Here is a 19,375-nt window from a genome sequence, read left to right on the forward strand (position 1 = left end):
TTATTTGCACACTCTTGCATCAAGGTGTGTAATCACACTACTATAATCATAAATGGGCAAAAGCCAAAACACATAACTAGTGTCGCTACACGATCGTGCGTTCGTACGTAGGGTGAATCGAAAGTACAAAACGTGGGTGTAAGATCGTTGAGGCCGGCCATAAGTGATTTCATGGGCTAAGTCTAATTTAGGCCATGTTGGGCCGAAATGGGCCGTGTGGACCCACGGGCTCATGGGCCCCACACGGGTAAACCACATGGATGCGTGAAGAATATTTGGTCAGGCTGTGTAGTTTACACGGCCAAGGCCATTTCTGGGCTATGTGGGCCACACGGGCGTGTAGGCCCACATGCGCCCTCATTATAGGCTTTGGGCCCATTTTCACTGTTTGACTGTTAAGGTTGACGGGTCACCCGAGATGACTATGGACCTACTATTAGGACAGTAAATATACCTAAACCCTAATTTGATGAAATGACTATTTTTCCCTCTTGAGGTAAAATGACTGTTTTGCCCTTATAAGGTAAAATGACTATTTTACCCTTATGTGGTAAAATGACTGAAATGCCCCTACATGGTAAATTGATTGTTTTTGCCCCTATGTAAGGTATTTATATATTTGTACAAGTATGATTGTATTTTATCTTTCTAATTAAATTGTAATGGAAACATGTATGATTCTATGATATGACATGACATGACTGTATGATGCATTGCATGGGGATGGATTTATTATGATTGGAGGAAGTGTACTATACTGGAAGCTCTGCTGCAAATCACTGATGGCTCTAAGCCTATTATACTGGCAACTCCACTTCAATTTCTGTTTAGTGCCGCAATCGATGATATTTTGGAGTGTTGGGATGGTTCAGTTGATTTTATCCCCACATGGAGTGTAGGGCTGGACGGAGTGGAGTGTAAAGGCTGGTTGGGTAGGACTTGCATACTGTTTAACTATTACTGCACTGATTACTGTTACTACTTTGTTTATTGTTACTACAATGGGCCAAGGCCCAGACACATGATTGTTTCTGTATTGAGATTGGCTAAAGCCCAAACTGATATTGTCATTGTTACTGATATGGGCTTAGGCCCAGACTGTGCTTATTTTTTGACTGTTTGTTTATTAAGGGATTACAGACTAAGTTTTCGTAAACTCACCCTTTTGCTTATCTGCAAAGGTAACCCTCAGGTGATTCGGTGCTGCGAGGGACTCGAGGGTGGCCATACAATCGCACATGCTTCCATATTTGCCTTTTATTTATAAGTAGTTTAAATTGGGTATTTTTATGTAATAAGGCCTCTCTGGATTTTATTTTTAATTTGGGGATTTACATTTCTTTTGCTTTAATATTGCTAGTAGTAGGAAAAGATGCGTGTTTTCAAAAAGATAAATGTTTTTCAAAACACCACGTTTACACATCATATTTTAAAAGCTTCCATAACAAACAATATTTTTAAAAAGTAATAACAATTTAATGTGATTAACATTTTTCCAATTGACTTATGTTTTGAATTAAACGAACATCTTTAAAGATTACATAAAGAGGATAAATTGAGAATGGGTTTTTACAATATCATACTTCATGAAAGACACTTCAATGTGACATCGCCAGATTCAGCCATAATGTCCAGGGTCAGTGCTGCGAGCGACTCAAAAGTGGCCACACAACTGCATGGACTTTTTATTAAATATTACTTTATAATTTAATTTGGGTATTTGGTTATGTAATAAGGGCTCTTTAATTTATAACTTTTAATTTGGGATTTTTTTTATTATGATTCATATTTGTTAGTAGTAGGACACGAGTTTTTTTCAAAATGATAAATGGTTTTCAAAACACCACAAGTACGCATCCTATTTCAAAAAGCTTCCGCAAACAAACAACGATTTTAAAAGGTAATTATGATTTAATTGATTAAACATTTTACTAAAATAACTTGGGTTTTAACACTGAACAAGACGACCTAAATACTAGCTAAGATTACAAAAAGGATTAATACAGAATGGGGTTTTTCAAACAAAATTTCATTTTACGAAAAACACTTTCATATGACACCACCAAATTCGGCCATAACGTTTAGGCCGAGTTTGGGATGTTACATTTAGTGGTATTAGAGCTAGGTTACAAAACTCAGCTGTGGGTTTGGGTTTTTCTAAAAGACATAAAATGTCCAAAAAGAACTGTTTCAAATAGATGGAAAGTATTTCGAAGTGTTACTTTAGAATGTGTGGTCTACCGAGTCTCTGGCACCGATTCTGTAAGTTTTCTGAAACTACTGTTTGTTTAAATACTAAGATTATTGTAGGCAATAGACTGTATTGAAACAGTCTATTTAGGGTAACCTAAAACTGTAGTAAGACTGCAATCTGCGAAAACAAAACTCTGGATTATTAATAATATTTTCATAAAATATTTTGTAATAAACACTGGAACTATAAACTAATGCATAAAAATTCTAATCCAGATAATACGTAAATCGATAATGAGCACCAGAGGTACTCGTGGAAGGAGTACAAGAGGCCGCAGCGGAGGCCATGGTGGTGCTTGGCCCGAGTCTTCGTCATCAATCCACATGCCTAACATTGAAGATAAAGAGGCATCAGCTTCACCTGTGAATGAGACGGGGTCTTATGATCGCGCAGCTGGGGACGACGCACTGTCCCAAGCTATTTTTTGAATTCTGTAGAGGGTCGTTGGGCCTAATACTGATACTGTGGGCCGTGTGTTGGTTACAGAATGACTCCAATCTGATGGGGTTGAGATTTTTAGAGGTATCACTGGAGTTACCTTTAATGTGGTTGAATATTGGATTAAAGCCACGGAGAGGATAATGGATGATCTCGACTGCACCCCCAAGCAAAAACTAAAAGGTACGGTGTCACTACTGCGAGATGAAGCCTATCAGTGGTGGCTTACATTTAAAGAGGGTACTCAGCCTGACCGGTTGACCTGGGAATTTTTCAAGACTGCCTTCCAGGGAAAAATATGTAGGCGCTAGTTATGTGGATGCTCAGAGGAGGGAGTTTCTAAATTTAATTTAGGGGGATAAATCTGTGGCTGTATATGAGTGTTGTGTTTGATTCGAGGATGGCCTCAGGGATCATTTAAGGGTTTTTGGTAGCTCTACAGAGGGAGCAAAATTTTGCTGTATTAGGGGAAAAGGAAAAGATAGCCAAAGATGTGTAGCGCGTTGAGTGCCAGAACCGTGAGACGGATAGAGGTAGGAACAAGAGGGTTTGGGAGCCTTCAAGTTCAGTTTTGAAGCCTAAGAAAAAGGCCAGAGTTGGGGCCCTTGTTCTTCTACTGGACCGCAACCCTATAAAGATTGTGGGAGATGCCATAAGGGCGAGTGCTGGAGAAGGATTAAGGCATGTTTTAGGTGCGGATCTTTGAAGCACCGTATCAAAGATTGTCCACGGAGGCCGGAGCAGATGCAAGCTACTAGTATAGGTACTATTCAGCCATCGAGAGTTGTTTAGCAATGGCCGAGAGACTGTGGTCAGGCCAAAAGTGGAAATGGCATGGGCCATGGTCGTGGAGCATCGGGTAGAGCTGCTAGTCATACTGAGGTGAGGCAGCTAGCTCTAGTTTATACCACATGTCACCTTGAGGACAGAGACTCCCCAGATGTTATGACGAGTACATTCTTTATCCATAATGTACCTTATACTGCACTAGTTGATGTTGGATCTACACATTCATAAATATCATGCACTGTATCTTAGACTTTGGGTATAATGGTTGAAAGTACCACGAGTGAGGTTACTGTGTTGAGTCCACTAGGGCAGTTAGTGAGAGTAAATAAATTGTTCAATGATGTACCTTTGGAGGTTCAAGTAACTACCTTTTTGGAGGATTTAATGGAACTCTCTTTTGGAGAATTCGACTTAATACTGGGCATGGACTGGCTGTTTAAACACTAAGTGAATTTGGCTTGTTCTGTTAAACAGGTGGTACTAAAAATTGTGGAGGATAATGAGGTAGTGGTAATTGAGGAGCGTCGAAATTATTTTTCAAATGTGATTTCTGCACTAAGGGTCAAGAAGTTGGTTCATAAGGGTTGTGAGGTGTATCTAGCCTACATCGGTATTTTTTATTCCGAGGTTTCTTTTGTTAAGGATATCAGAACAGTTAAGGACTTTCCAGATGTTTTTCCCGATGAACTACCTGGGTTACCTCCAAAATTGAGCTCCAGCCTGGTACAGCTTCAGTGTCTGTTGCCCCTTATAGAATGGCACCGAAGGAGCTAGTGGAGTTTAAGGCTCAGATTCAAGAGTTACTAGATCGAGGATTCATCCGCCCTAGTGTGTCCCCGTAGGGAGCACAGGTTTTATTTGTGAAAAAAAAAAGATGGATCCATGCGTATGTGCATCGACTACTGGTAATTGAATAACTTGACTATTAAGAACCAGTACCCCCTATCAAGGATTGATGATCTATTTGACCAGTTTTGAGGAGCTTCGATCTTCTCTAAGATTGATCTCCAATCGGGGTACCATCAACTGAAAGTCAAGGAGACTGATGTTTTCAAGATAGCGTTTAGAACTCGTTATGGTCATTACGAGTTCCTAGTTATGCCATTTGGATTCACGAATGCTCCAGCAGCTTTTATGGATTTGATGAACTGAGTATTCTACCCTATCTAGATTGGTTCGTAGTGGTGTTTATAGATGATATTCTAGTGTTTTCGAAAGCTGAAGATGAACACAATGCACATCTCTGAATTGTTCTGCAGATTTTGAGGGAGAAACAACTATACACCAAGTTCAGTAAGTACGAGTTTTAGTTACAATAGATAACATTTCTGGTCTATGTGGTATCTGCTGAAGGGATTAGGGTTGACCCTGGGAAAGTTGAAGCTGTTCTAGGTTGTAAGCCGCCTAAGACAGTATCTGAGATTCGAAGTTTTCGGGGTCTGGAAGGGTATTATATATGATTTGTTGAGGGGTTTTCATTGATTGCTACACCTCTGACTAAGTTGTTGCGTAAGGGTGTGCCGTTTAACTGGATTGATGCTGAGCAAGAAAGTTTTGAGAAACTTAAGAAAGTTTTAACTGAGGCCCCTGTCTTAATACAGCCAGAGCCTGGGAAAGAGTTCACTGTCTACAGTAATGCATCACAGGTTAGTTTGGGCTGTGTGTTGATGCAAGATGGTATGGTGGTGGCATATGCGTCACACCAGCTTAAAACGCCTGAGATGAATTATCCAACACATGACTTGGAGTTGGCCGCAGTGGCATATACACTGAAAATTTAGAGGCATTACCTATATGGTGAGAAGTGTATCATTTACACAGATCACAAGAGCCTCAAGTATCTTCTCACTCAGAAGGAACTAAATCTTAGGTAGCATAGATGGATTGAGCTACTAAAAGACTATGACTGTTCGATTAAGTACCATCCTGGTAAGGCCAATGTAGTGGTCGGCACATTGAGCCGTAGGGCTATGACTGAGCTGAGGGCAATGTTTGATCGTCTTATCTTATTTGATGATGGTAGTCTATTAGCCAAACTTCAGGTTAAACCGATGTGGATTGAGTAGATAAAGGTAAACAGTTGGAGGATGCGTCACTGGGTCCTCGTTTCGCATAGATTGAGGGCGGTGAAACTTCAAATTTTAGACTGAATAGCGAAGGGGTACTTTGTTTCCATGGGAGAGTTTGTGTATCGAAGGATACTGACTTGAGGTACCCGATACTGCGAGAGGCACATAGTAGTCCTTATACTATGCATCCTGGTAGGAATAAGATGTACCGAGACCTTCAGGAGTTATATTAGTGGCTAGGTCTTAAGCGTGAAGTTACTGATTTTGTGAGTAAATGCCTGACTTGCCAGCAGGTTAAGACGGAACATCAGTCGTCTTCAGGGTTGCTTCAAGTAGTTTAGATTTCATTTTGGAAGTGGGAGAGAGTAACTATGGATTCGTTAGTGGGCTGCCCTTAGCACCTACTAAGAAGGATACAGTATGGGTCACCATAGATGATTGACCAAATCTGCTCATTTCATACCTATTCGTATTAATTACTCGTTGTAGAAACTGGCTAAACTGTATGTATCAGAGATAGTGCGACTGCATGGGATACTGGTTTCCATAATATCTAATAGAGATACTCACTTCACGTCTCGATTTTGGAATAAGTTACACGAGGCTTTCGGTACAAGGTTGGACTTCAGTACTACGTTCCATCCTCAGACAGATGGTCAATCAGAGAGGGTGATATAGGTACTAGAGGACATGTTAAGGAGTTGTGTGATAGAGTTTCGAGGCAGTTGGGAGGATTATTTTCCATTAGTATAGTTTGCATATAACAGTAGCTACCAGTCTAGCATACAGATGGCACCTTACGAGGAATTATATGGTCGTAGGTGTCGTACTCCTTCGTGTTGAACTGAGTTGGGCAAGCGGTGTGTTCTGGGCCCTGAGTTGGTTTCTGATGCTGAGGATAAAGTTAGACTAATTCGGGATCGACTGAAGGCTGTATCAGATAGACAGAAGTCGTATGCGGATCTAAAACGTAAAGAGATAAAGTATTCTTTGGGGGACTTAGTATTTCTTAAGGCCTCACCATGGAAGAAGGTATTGAGGTTTGGACAGAAGGGCAAGCTAAGCCCTAGGTTCATTCGGCCTTACCACGTACTAAAACATGTGGGACCAGTTGCCTATCAACTCGAGCTACCCCCAGAGTTAGACCAGATTCATGATGTGTTCCACGTCTCTATGTTAAGGCTCTACCGGTCTGACCCCACGCATGTTATTTCAACTGAGGAGATTGAGGTTAGACCAGATCTGACCTTTAAGGAGGAGGCAATTCAGATTCTAGAGTGTGCTCTAAAAGTGTTAAGGAAGAAATCTATCGCACTGGTTAAGGTACTTTGGTGTAATCATAGCTTAGAGGAAGCCATGTGGGAACCCGAAGAGGCAATACAACAACAATACCCACATCTATTTTAACCAGGCAAATTTCGAGGCCGAAATTTTCTTTTAGGGGGTAGAGTTGTAACGCCCCAAAATCTAAGCATATATTTTTGTTGTTGTATTGCACAAATACATGTTTGCTTCAGTGGTTAAGTGTCTTGGGGAGAGTCTGAGAATTCCTGAGTTCAAGCCTTGGCTTGTACTAAGTTTTGTTTTTACTTGATTAAACCCTGTCTCTAGTCAATAGGCTTCTTAAATAATAGTTGGTAAAACATGTAATAAAAAGCCTAATAATCTAAGGGATAGTGGCGTGTTAGTGTTACTAAGAGACTGGAGTTTGAGTCCTGCTTGGTGCAAGGTGTGTTTTATTTTGCAAGTTGTCGTATGAGAGGTTGTATGTTAGTGGAACTCTGTGGCTTGGACGGTTGGACTGTTTTGGGGGTGTAGGGGATTGTGTAGCTGAAATTAAGAGGACAAAGGGGGATTTGGATAGTGATCTGTTTGAGGATGTTGTGGAGAGATTTTGTAATAGCCCAAAATTGGGTCTAGTTGGAACAGAGGTTTCGGGACCACAAAATCTGAGATAGAAATAATTATTTTATGATTACTTTGAGGTCTATGATATGATTGCGTGATTGTGTGAAAATTTCGTGAAGAAATTCTATGCATAAAGTGCTCAATTTGAAGTTAGGGACTAAATTGAATAAGTTGCAAAACTTGCATTGTAGAAGTTTCTAGTATGAAATTGCTTTGAAATATTAATTAGGTGGTATTAAATAGCAATTTGAACGATTTCTAAGTGATGGACAAAAATTGGACATGGATGGAATTTTTGAAAGTTTAGTAAGGAAGGGCATTTTGGTCATTTGGTAATTAAAAGAAATAAAAAGGGAAAATAAAGCCAAAATTGACTTATCTTTTTCATGGAGGTTGAAATTAGCATGGGGGAAGCCATGGTAGTAAGTCCGCTCTAACCCCGTTTTTTCAAGTTCTTTACGTTTTTGGAATCCCGGTAATTTGATTAAGCTTATTCTAGAAATAATTTAAGCTAGGGTTCATATTTGGAAAAATACCCATAGGTGAAATGTGTTTATTTTGTTGTTTTATGATAGAATATGAGGTTTTAAATTATGTTAGACAACTTGTGCTACTCGGTTTTGAGTGATTATTCTTTTACTTCAAACTGTTCTTTTGTGTAATGGTTGACAAGGCTCGGTTATAATACAGGCAATCCCTAAGGCCTAGGGATTGGGTTCTTGCAGCGAAGTAGGTGGGAAAGCTTCAATCGATTGATCTAGTAAGTGAAAGGGAATATTATGATTAAAGGCTTTTATTAAGGCTCGTTTCAACTCGGTTTTTAGGCTGCTAACCGAAGTTTTTGTTGAAATAGGTTGGAGTGCTCGTGGTCTAGTTGCATTTTCGCAATCAGGTGTGTAACAACACTACCATTATCACAAATCGGAAAAAGCTGGTAATTGTGACTTTTAGTGTTGCACGAACGTACACTCGCTCGTGTGGTAAACCGAAGGTATAAATGTGGGCGTTGATCGTAAAGGCCACCATGAGCTATTTCATGGGCTTAGGCCATTTTAGGCCACGTTGGGCTGAAATGGACCATGTGGGCACCACAGGCTCGCGGGCCCACGTGGGTAAACCACACAGACGTCTGGGGATTATTGGGCCAGGCTATTTAGTTTACATGGGCAAGGACATTTTTTGGCTTAGTTGGCCACACGGGCGTGTGGCCTCACGTAGATCTGCATTGTGGGCCTTGGGCCCATTTCCACTGTTTGATTGTTAAGGTTGCACGAGTCGTCCCCGAAAACTATGAACCTACTATTGTGTCGGTAAGCACTCCTAGACCCCAAAATTTATGAATGACTATTATGCCCCACGAGGTAAAATGTCTATTATGCCCTTATGAGATGTATGACTGTTTTGAGCATGCCATTTTATATATGTTGCATACATGCATGATATTATGATATGTTGCATGGGGATGGGTTATTATGATTGGAGGAAGTGTACTGTACTGGCAGCTCTACTGCAATCTCTATTTAGTGCCACAACAGGTGCTATTTCTGGTGTGTAGGGATGGGTAGGTTGATTTTATCCCCACATGGTGTGTAGGGTCAAACGGAGTGGTGTGTAGAGGCTGGTTGGGTAGGATTTTCGATTACATATATGTTCTGTGTCTCTTACTGAATTGGGCTAAGGCCCACACTGATTCTGATTCTGTAATGGGCTAAGGCCCTAACTGAAATTAAATTGTTACTAAAGCGGGATTAGGCCCAGACTGTAAATGCCTACTGTATGACTGACTGCTATTAAGTGATTACACAATGAGTTTTCATAAACTCACCCCTCTATTTTCTGCGCAAGTAATCCTTAGGTGGGCCGATGCTGCGAGGGACTCAAAGGTGGCCATACAACTACATGGACTTTTTATTAAATTTTACTTTATAATTTAATTTGGGTATTTGGTTATGTCATAAGGCCTCTTTAATTTATAACTTTTAATTTGGGATTTATTTATTATGATTCATATCTGTTAATAGTAGGACATGGGTTTTTTTCAAAATGATAAATGCTTTTCAAAACACCATAAGTACGCAACCTATTTCAAAAAGCTTCCACAAACAAACAATGATTGAAAAAGGTAACTATTGTAATACCCCCGTACCTGAGAACGTCACTAGAGTTGAGTACGAGGTGTTAACGAACTTAATTCATTAATTAAGCAGCTCCAATAATTTTTTTTAAAAATTTCCAGACAAGCTGGCCAACTGCGTCATAGTTGCCTAAAAATTCATATCTCAAGTTACGAAACTCAAAATTAAGATCCATAAATTTTCCCTGAAGCTAGACTCATATATCTGTCTACTAATTGTTTTCTAGAATTTTTGGTCAAGCCAATTAGTACAGTTTATTAGTTAAAGTCTCCCCTATTTTAGGGTTAGACTACTCTGACCCCTGTGTATTACGAACCACTATTCTCTTGTTACAGAACTCAAAAGACTATGGCGTTTGTTTCTATTAAAACTAGACTCAATAAGGAATCTTTACATATAAATAATGACCTCTAATCGTTTTTTTAAAATTTTTGGTGAATTTCCAAATTCAGAATAGGGGATTTAGAAATTGCTCTAACCCTGTTTCACAAAAATTTAAATATCTCACAAGTATAACTCATTTACCTTTTTATTTTCCAACCATATGAAAATAAACTCATCAGGCTTCAATTTCATAACTTATTCATAATTTAATTCCATTTCTTACTATTTTTAGTAATTTTTCAAATTCACATCACTGTTGCTGTATGACTCTGTTTTATAGCAAATTTCACCATTTTATGGTTTTCCGTGGAGTAGGTAATACATTAGGCATACATAACACTAAATATAAATTTTGATTAGCCATTCCAATAGCTAATCAACAACAAGCATTTCCACATCACTCATTTACCATATCATAAGATCATTTACACAAAGTGAGTATAGTGCTATAGATGCCACATTCAAAATATACAAGCCATTTTACCAATTTAAGTCTTTAGATAGTGTGAACGAGCCTTCGACCTATCCCGATTCTCAAGCCGGCTTGTAAAAACTACAATAAAGGAAAAGGAGGGAGTAAGCATAAATGCTTAGTAAGTTCACATGCAAATAACAAGTAACATAATCATGCCATTCAACATAAACATTATTTGCATAAACAACACCAAGACATTCATGTTACATTTGCATTTAATATCTTACTACAATTTCATCATACTAAGTTCTCAACCCAAGGGTTTAAACACATACCTCTCAAATTTTCTTATTCATCACACTTACCAACATGTCACCTTCGTATTAGCATTCTCCTTATTCTATTAGAGATCTCTCGTTGAACACATCGGAATATGATTCCGGATACACATATAATGTGCACATAAGTGCTATACTCATAGCTAAATAAGCTCAATAGCTTTCGAAAGCTGTGTAGCGAAGATACCATGTAACCTGCCCATAAATGATCTCGGACTCAACTCAACGAGCTCGGGCGTTTGCATCCATAAGTGAACTCGGACTCAACTCAACGAGCTTGGATGCCTAGTTACATCTCACGAACTTGAACTCAACTCAACGAGTTCGGAACTTAACCATCCTAGTGACATGTCACTTGTACCCTAATCTATTCCCAAGGTTCAAACGGGATTCTTCTCAATTTTACATTTTGATCACCTTCTTCGAAATGTAAAAACCGATACTTGCTAACATCTCATACTTATCAAGTTGTTCACATAATTTGCATATTACCAAATAATAATTCACAAAGCACGATATTTCATGATAATAAATATCATATCATAGAAATATCATTAAATCACTTAAAATAAAACTTATGTTACCTTATTTACACACGAACTTACCTTTATACAAAATATTAGCAATCGAGCCTATTCCTCATAAACTTTGTTTTTCCCTCGATCGCGACTTGAATCTTGTTTCTCTTGATCTATAATGCTAAATTAATTTATTTATTACATACATTCATCAAAACAGCCCCTAATACGAAGTTTGGCAAAATTACCATTTTGCCCTTAAACTTTCACATATTTGCACTTTTTCCCCAAGGCTCGTAAATTAAACCTCATCCTATTTTCTTATGTTTTATGACATGCTGATCATTTTTCCCTTCTATGGAAACATCAGATTCACACTCTAACAACATACTTATGACTATTAGGTACTTTTACCAATTAAGCCCTTTTACTCGTTTTCACTTAAAACAGAGTAGCACAAGTTGTCTAACATAATTTAAAACCTCATATTCTATCATAAAACACCAAAATACACAAATTTCACCTATGGGTATTTTTCCAAATATGAACCCTAGGTTGAATTATTGCTAGTATAAGTTAATTCGAGCTACCGGGATTCCAAAAACGTAAAGAACATTAAAAACGAGGCTTGGAATCACTTAATATGGAGCTTGGAAGCTTGAAACAAACCATAGCTATGGAGAACCCTTGAAATTTCAGCCTAATGAAGAAGATGGACAAAAATTGGCTTTTAATTTTGTTTTTAATTCATTTTAATAACTAAATGACCAAAATGCCCTTAATTAAAAACTATGGTGTTTTATCTTCCTCTAGGTATTTTTGTCCAAACTAGTATAATGGTCTAATTACTATCCAAGGACCTCCACTTTAAAACCCCATTACTCACAAGTACTTAAAACCTTTGTGAACTAGAACACACATTTTACAACTTTTGCAATTTAGTCCTAAATATCAAATTGGACCCTCTATCGATAAAATTTCTAAACGAAATTTTCACACAATCATGCAATCATGCCATAGACCTTAAAATGATAATAAAATAATTTTTTCTACCTCAGATTTGTGGTCACAAAACCACTATTCCGATTAGGCCCTAATTTGGGATATTACAACTCTCCCCCCTTTAAGGATTTTCGTCCTCGAAAATCTTACCGGTAAACAGGTGTGGGTATTGATTTCTCATGGTTTCCTCAGGTTCCCACGTAGTCTCTTCTACCCCGTGCTTTTTCCATAATACTTTCACGAGAGTGACACTTTTATTTATTAGTTGCTTGACTTCTCGAGCTAAAATCTTAATCGGTTCTTCTTCGTAAGTTATATCCGGTCATAGCTCAATTTCTGTCGGTGAAATTATATGTGAAGGATCCGAACAATACCAACGTAACATAGATATGTGGAACACGTCATGCATCTTCTGTAATTCAGATGGCAATGCTAGCCAATAAGCTACTGGTCCAACTTTTTCAATTATTTCATACGGTCCAATAAAACACGGACTCAAGTTGCCCTTCCGTCCAAATCTAAGAACTTTCTTCCATGGAGACACTTTTAAAATACCTTATTACCAACTTGAAACTTGATTTCCTTTCGTTTCAAATCCGCATAAGATTTTTGTCTATCCGATGCAGCTTTCAAACAGTCTCGAATCACTTTCACTTTTTCTTTGGTTTCTTTTATTAGATCAACTCCATAAATCTGATTTTCCTTGAGTTTAGTCCAATACAATGGTGTCCGACATTTATGACCATACAATGCTTCATAAGGTGCCATCTTCAAACTCGTCTGATAACTATTATTATAAGCAAATTCTACCAAAGGTAAATACCTTTCCCAACACCTTGAAATTCCAATACACAACATCTGAGCATGTCTTCAAGAATCTGAATCACTCTCTCTGACTGTCCATCAGTTTGTGGATGAAAAGCAGTACTGAAATTTAACTTCATATCTAATGCCTCTTACAACTTTTGCCAAAACCGCAAAGTAAATTTGGATCTCTATCCGAAATGATTGACAAAGGTATTCCGTGAAGTCTAACAATCTCACTGATATATAATTCAGCCAACTTATTAAGAGAATAATTCGTACTTACTGGAATAAAATGAGCTGATTTAGTCAGTCTGTCAACTATTACCTAGATGGCATTTTTCTTCCTCAGAGTTAACAGCAACCTTGATACAAAATCCATAGTAATCTGATCCCATTTCCATTCAGGAACCATGATAGGCTGGAGTAGTCCCGAAGGTACTTGGTGTTTAGCTTTCACTTGTTGACAAATTAAGCACTTTGATACAAACTCGGAGATGCCTGTTTTCATACCACTCCACCAATACATTTTCTTCAAATTATTATACATTTTCATACTGCTCGGGTGAAATGCCAAACAACCATTATGTGCTTCATACAAAATCTTTTGAATCAATTCATCATTTTTCGGTACACAAATCCAGTTTTTAAACATCAAGCAACCATCAGAACCAATTCTAAAATCTGATCCCGTATCAGCTTCACACTGTTTTCTCTTGGCTTGCAAATCTTGGTCATTTTTCTGAGCTTTACAAATCTCATGTAAAAATGCCAGTCTTACTCTTAACTCTGCTAGAATCTAAACATCATCTAATACCTTTAACTGAGTATTCATAACTCTCAAAGCAAATAGCAACTTTCTGCTCAAAGCATCGAAAACCACATTCGCTTTTCCGGGATGGTAGTCAATAACAAGCTCGTAATCTTTTAATAACTCCAACGATCTTCGTTGTCTCAAATTCAAGTCTTTTTGTGACATCAAGTACTTAAGACTTTTGTGGTCGGTATATACTCGGCACTTTTCACCATACAGATAATGTCGCCAAATCTTCAAAGCAAACACTATAGCAGCCAATTCCAAATCATGAGTCAGATAATTCCTTTCATGAGATTTTAATTGCCTCGAAGCATAAGCCACCAGTTCTCCTTCTTGCATAAGTACACATCCTAAGCCATTTCGAGAAGCATCACTATACACTACAAATTCTTTACCTGATTCGGGTTGTACCAATATCGGTGCTTCAGTTAATAACTTTTTCAATTCTTCAAAACTCTATTGACATTCTTCTGTCCACTCAAATTGAACATCCTTTCGGAGTAGTCTAGTCATAGGAGTAGCAATTATAGAAAATCCATTTACAAACCGCCGATAATACCCAGCTAGCCCCAAGAAACCTCTAACCTCGGTCACATTTTTCGGTGGTTTCCAATCAACAATGGTTGAAATTTTACTAGGATCAACCCGTATACCATCACCTGAAACAATGTGACCCAAAAATCCAACTTCCCGAAGCCAAAATTCACTTTTACTAAACTTGGCATATAACTGCTTATTTCTCAAAGTTTGCAAAGCCATTTTCAAGTGCTCGACATGCGCTGTCTCATCTTTCGAATAAATTAAGATGTCATCTATAAATACCACAACAAATTTGTCCAAGTATGGCCGAAATATGCGATTCATCAAATCCATAAACACAGCAGGAGCATTTGTTAACCCAAATGGCATAACTAAAAATTCATAATGACCGTACCTTGTTCTAAAAGCAATTTTAGGCACATCCGACTCTTTTACTCGCAGCTGGTAATACCCAAATCTCAAGTCAATCTTTGAAAACCATGTCGCTCCTTTCAGCTGATCAAACAAATCATCAATTCTCAGCAACAGATACTTGTTCTTGATTATCACCTTGTTTAATTGCCAATAGTCAACACACAATCTCATAGAACCATCCTTCTTTTTCACAAATAACACAGAAGCACCCTAAGGTGAAAAACTCGGTCTCACAAAGCCTTTGTCAGTCAACTCTTGCAATTGCGACTTTAATTCTTTCAACTCTGCTGGTACCATTCTATACGGAGCAATCGAGATCAGAGCTATTCCCGGTATCAACTCAATACCAAATTCCACTTCCCTAACTGGAGGTAAACCCGACAACTCTTCTGGAAATACATCCGCGAATTCACACACAATTGGCACTGATTCAACTTTCTTTTCAATTTCTTTTGTATTAATTACATATGCCAAATAAGCTTCATAACCCTTCCTCAAATATCTCTGAGCCGACATCGAAGAAATCACACTAGATAATGCCTCTGATTTGTCTGATTTAACCCGCAGAATTTTACCACTTTCACACTTTAATTCTATAACCTTTTCTTTGCAATTTACTACAGCATCATGCAATGTTAACCAATCCATACCCAAAATAACATCAAATTCATCAAACGGCAACAACATCAAGTCAGCTGGAAAGTAATGACCCTGAATCATTAAAGGGCATTTCTTGCATACTTTATCAACTATCACACATTTGCCTAATGGATTCGACACTCTAATCATAAATTCTGTGTACTCAATAGGTATATTCATACTAGACACCAATTTCATGCACACATATGAATGAGTAGAACCGAGATCAATCAAAGCATTAACATTAACATCATAAAGAGAAAATATACCAGTAATCAGGTCAGGTGATGAAGCATCTTCACGTGCCTTTATGGTATAAGTTCTAGCTGGAGCCCTTGCTTCAGGTTTAGCTGCGGAATCTTTGACTACATTCTTGCTGCTTGCTTCATTTCCAGCTTTCCTCGAATATCTTCCCCTCGAGTCAGCACCACTAGCTTTTACACTCTGAAATTTTTCTTTCTCAACTCTCTCTAGGTAGTCTCTAATAAAATGATCCGGAGAACCACACCGAAAACATTCATTCGCTCTACATGGGCCAAAGTGATTTCTACCACACCGCTGGCACTCAAGCTTAACAAATCTCGAATTTCCCACACTAGCCACGAAAGTAGTCTGAGATTTAAAACCCACATTTTACTTTTTAGAATTCCATATGATTGTCCAGCCGAAACCTGAGAACGAGGATTCATATTTCTAGATTTTCTAGATTGCTGTGAGAACGAACTGCTCGTCGATCTTTTCTTCCAACTTCTAGTCTCAGCCTCTACTTTTTTCTTCTCTTTGAGTAGTTCTTCAGCCTTGCAAGCTCGATCGACAAGTACTACCATTTCTTTTAATTTGAGAATCCCAACAAATACTTTAATGTCTTCATTGAGTCCGTCTTCAAATCGTCTACACATTTTAGCCTCTGTAGGAATATATTCTCTAGCATACTTACTCAACATGACAAACTCTCTTTCGTTTTCAGTAACTGTCATGTTCCCTGCTTCAATTCAAGAAACTCTTTACGCTTTTGATCAACAAATCTTTCGCTGATGTATTTCTTTCAAAATTCTTCTTGAAATAACTCCCAAGTTACTTTCTCTTTCGGTACTACTAAAATCAACGTCTTCCACCAATGATGTTGAATCCCTCAACAATGATATAACATATTTCAAGCATTCCTCAGGTGTACAAGACAATTCATCAAATAGCCGAATAGAATTCTCAAGCCAAAACTCTGCTTTCTCTACATCATCATCAACATTTGCCCTGAATTCTTTGGCCCCTTGCTTACGGATTCTATCAACTGGAGTTCTGTGAAATTTCATCAGATCTACACCTTGAGGCACTGGAGGTACAGGTTGAGGAATCGGGGGAGGTGGGGGAGGTTGTGCATTCGGGTTTGTACGAACGAACTCAATATACCAGGCATTCATCATCTGGAGAAAGGCTTCCCAAGCCCCTTCTCCTCCTCCTTGACCAACAGTATGAGGTGGATTTCCAGTCGGCACTGCCCCTTTAGCCGGAGCTAGTGCATTACTCTCTACATCATCAGCCACAGCTGGATCGGGATCCATTTACTATAAAAAAAATCATTTAAAAGGTCAGAAGTCATCACACTATCACAATATATATATGACATGTATAGCAAAACCCGTACATACAACATGTTAGTTCGAGAACCTACTAAACCTGCTCTGATACCACTAAATGTAATGCCCCCGTACCCGAGAACGTCACTAGAGTCGAGTACGAGGTGTTAACGAACTTAATTCATTAATTAAGCAGCTCAAATAATTTATTTTTAAAATTTTCAGACAAGCTGGCCAACTGCGTCACAGTCACTTAAAAATTCATATCTCGAGTTCCAAAACTCAAAATTAAGATCCGTAAAATTTCCCTGAAACTAAACTCATATATATGTCTACTAGTTTTTTTCTAGAATTTTTTGTCCAGCCAATTAGTACAGTTTATTAGTTAAACTCTCCCCTGTTTCAGGGTTCGACTACTCTGACCCCTGTGTATTTCGAACCACTATTGTCTTTGTACAGAACTTAAAAGACTATGGAGTTTGATTCTATTAAAACTAGACTAAATAAGGAATCTGTACATATAAAGAATGACCTCTAATTGTTTTTTTTTACAATTTTTGGTGAATTTCCAAAGTCAGAACAGGGGATTCATAAATCGCTCTGACCCTGTTTCACAAAAATTTAAATATCTCACAAAATATAACTCATTTACCTGTTTTTTTCCATCCATATGAAATTAGACTCATCAGGCTTCAATTTCATAACTTATTCATCATTTAATTCCATTTCTTACTATTTTAGTGATTTTTCTAATTCACATCACTGCTGTTGTATGACTCTGTTTTATAGCAAATTTCACCATTTTATGGTTTTCCATGGAGTAGGTAATACATTAAGCATACATAACACTAAATATAAATTTTGATTAGCCATTCCAATAGCTAATCAACAACAAGCATTTCCACATCACTCATTTACCATATCATAAGATCATTTACACAAAGTGAGTATAGTGCTATACATGCCACATTCAAAATATACAAGCCATTTTACCAATTTAGGTCTTTGGATAGTGTGAACGAGCCTTCGACCTATCCTGATTCTCAAGTTGGCTTGTCAAAACTACAATGAAGGAAAAGGAGGGAGTAAGCATAAATGCTTAGTAAGTTCACATGCAAATAACAAGTAACATAATCATGCCATTCAACATAAACATTATTTGCATAAACAACACCAAGACATTCATGTTACATTTGCATTTAATATCTTACTACAATTTCATCATACTAAGTTCTCAACCCAAGGGTTTAAACACATACCTCTCAAATTTTCTTATTCATCACACTTACCAACATGTCACCTTCGTATTAGGCATTCTCCTTATTCTATTAGAGATCTCCTGTTGAACACATCGGAATATGATTTCGGATACACGGATAATGTGCACATAAATGCTATACTCATAGTTAAATAAGCTCAATAGCTTTCGAAATCTATGTACCCAAGCTACCATGTAACCCACCCATAAACGAACTCGGACTCAACTCAACGAGTTCGGGTGTTTGAATCCATACGTGAACTCGGACTCAACTCAACGAGCTTGGATGCCTAGTTACATCTCACGAACTCAGACTCAACTCAACGAGTTCGGAACTCAACCATCCTAGTGACATGTCACTTATACCCTAATCTATTCCCAAGGTTCAAACGAGATTCTTCTCAATTTTACATTTTGATCACCTTCTTCGAAATGTAAAAACCGATACTTGCTAACATCTCATACTTATCAAGTTGTTCACATAATTTGCATATTACCAAATAATAATTCACAAAGCACAATATTTCATGATAATAAATATCATATCATACAAATATCATTAAATCACTTAAAATAAAAATTATGTTACCTTATTGACACATGAACTTACCTCTATACAAAATATTAGCAATCGAGCCTAATCGATCGCGTCTTGAATCTCATTTCTCTTGATCTATAATGCCAAATTAATTTATTTAATACATACATTCATCAAAACAGCCCCTAATACGAACTTTGGAAAAATTACCATTTTGCCTCTGAACTTTCACATATTTTCACTTTTGCCCCAAGACTCGTAAATTAAACCTCATCCTATTTTCTTATGTTTCATGACATGCTGATCATTTTTCCCTTCTATGGAAACATCAAATTCACACTCTAGCATGTACTTATGACTATTAGGTATTTTTACCGATTAAGCCCTTTTACTAGTTTTCACTTAAAACCGAGTAGCACAAGTTGTCTAACATAATTTAAAACCACATATTCTAACATAAAACACCAAAATACAAAAATTTCATCTATGAATATTTTTCCAAATATGAACCCTAGGTTGAGTTATTGCTAGCATAATTTAA

The 19,375-nt window shown here is 37.7% G+C and overlaps 1 protein-coding gene across 1 annotated transcript; it reads left to right on the plus strand.

Annotated features, from left to right (window-relative positions):
• The first annotated feature begins 3,742 nt into the window (after nt 1–3,742).
• On the plus strand, nt 3,743–5,262 carry LOC108478986 (uncharacterized). The gene is made up of 5 exons (XM_017781437.1): nt 3,743–3,841; nt 3,956–4,204; nt 4,741–4,774; nt 4,835–4,893; nt 5,083–5,262. The coding sequence occupies exons 1-5, from the start codon at nt 3,743–3,745 to the stop codon at nt 5,260–5,262; spliced, it is 621 nt and encodes a 206-aa protein (XP_017636926.1).
• The last annotated feature ends 14,113 nt before the right edge of the window (nt 5,263–19,375 follow it).

Source organism: Gossypium arboreum, chromosome 7, assembly GCF_025698485.1.
Source record: "Gossypium arboreum isolate Shixiya-1 chromosome 7, ASM2569848v2, whole genome shotgun sequence".
Taxonomy (NCBI): domain Eukaryota; kingdom Viridiplantae; phylum Streptophyta; class Magnoliopsida; order Malvales; family Malvaceae; genus Gossypium; species Gossypium arboreum.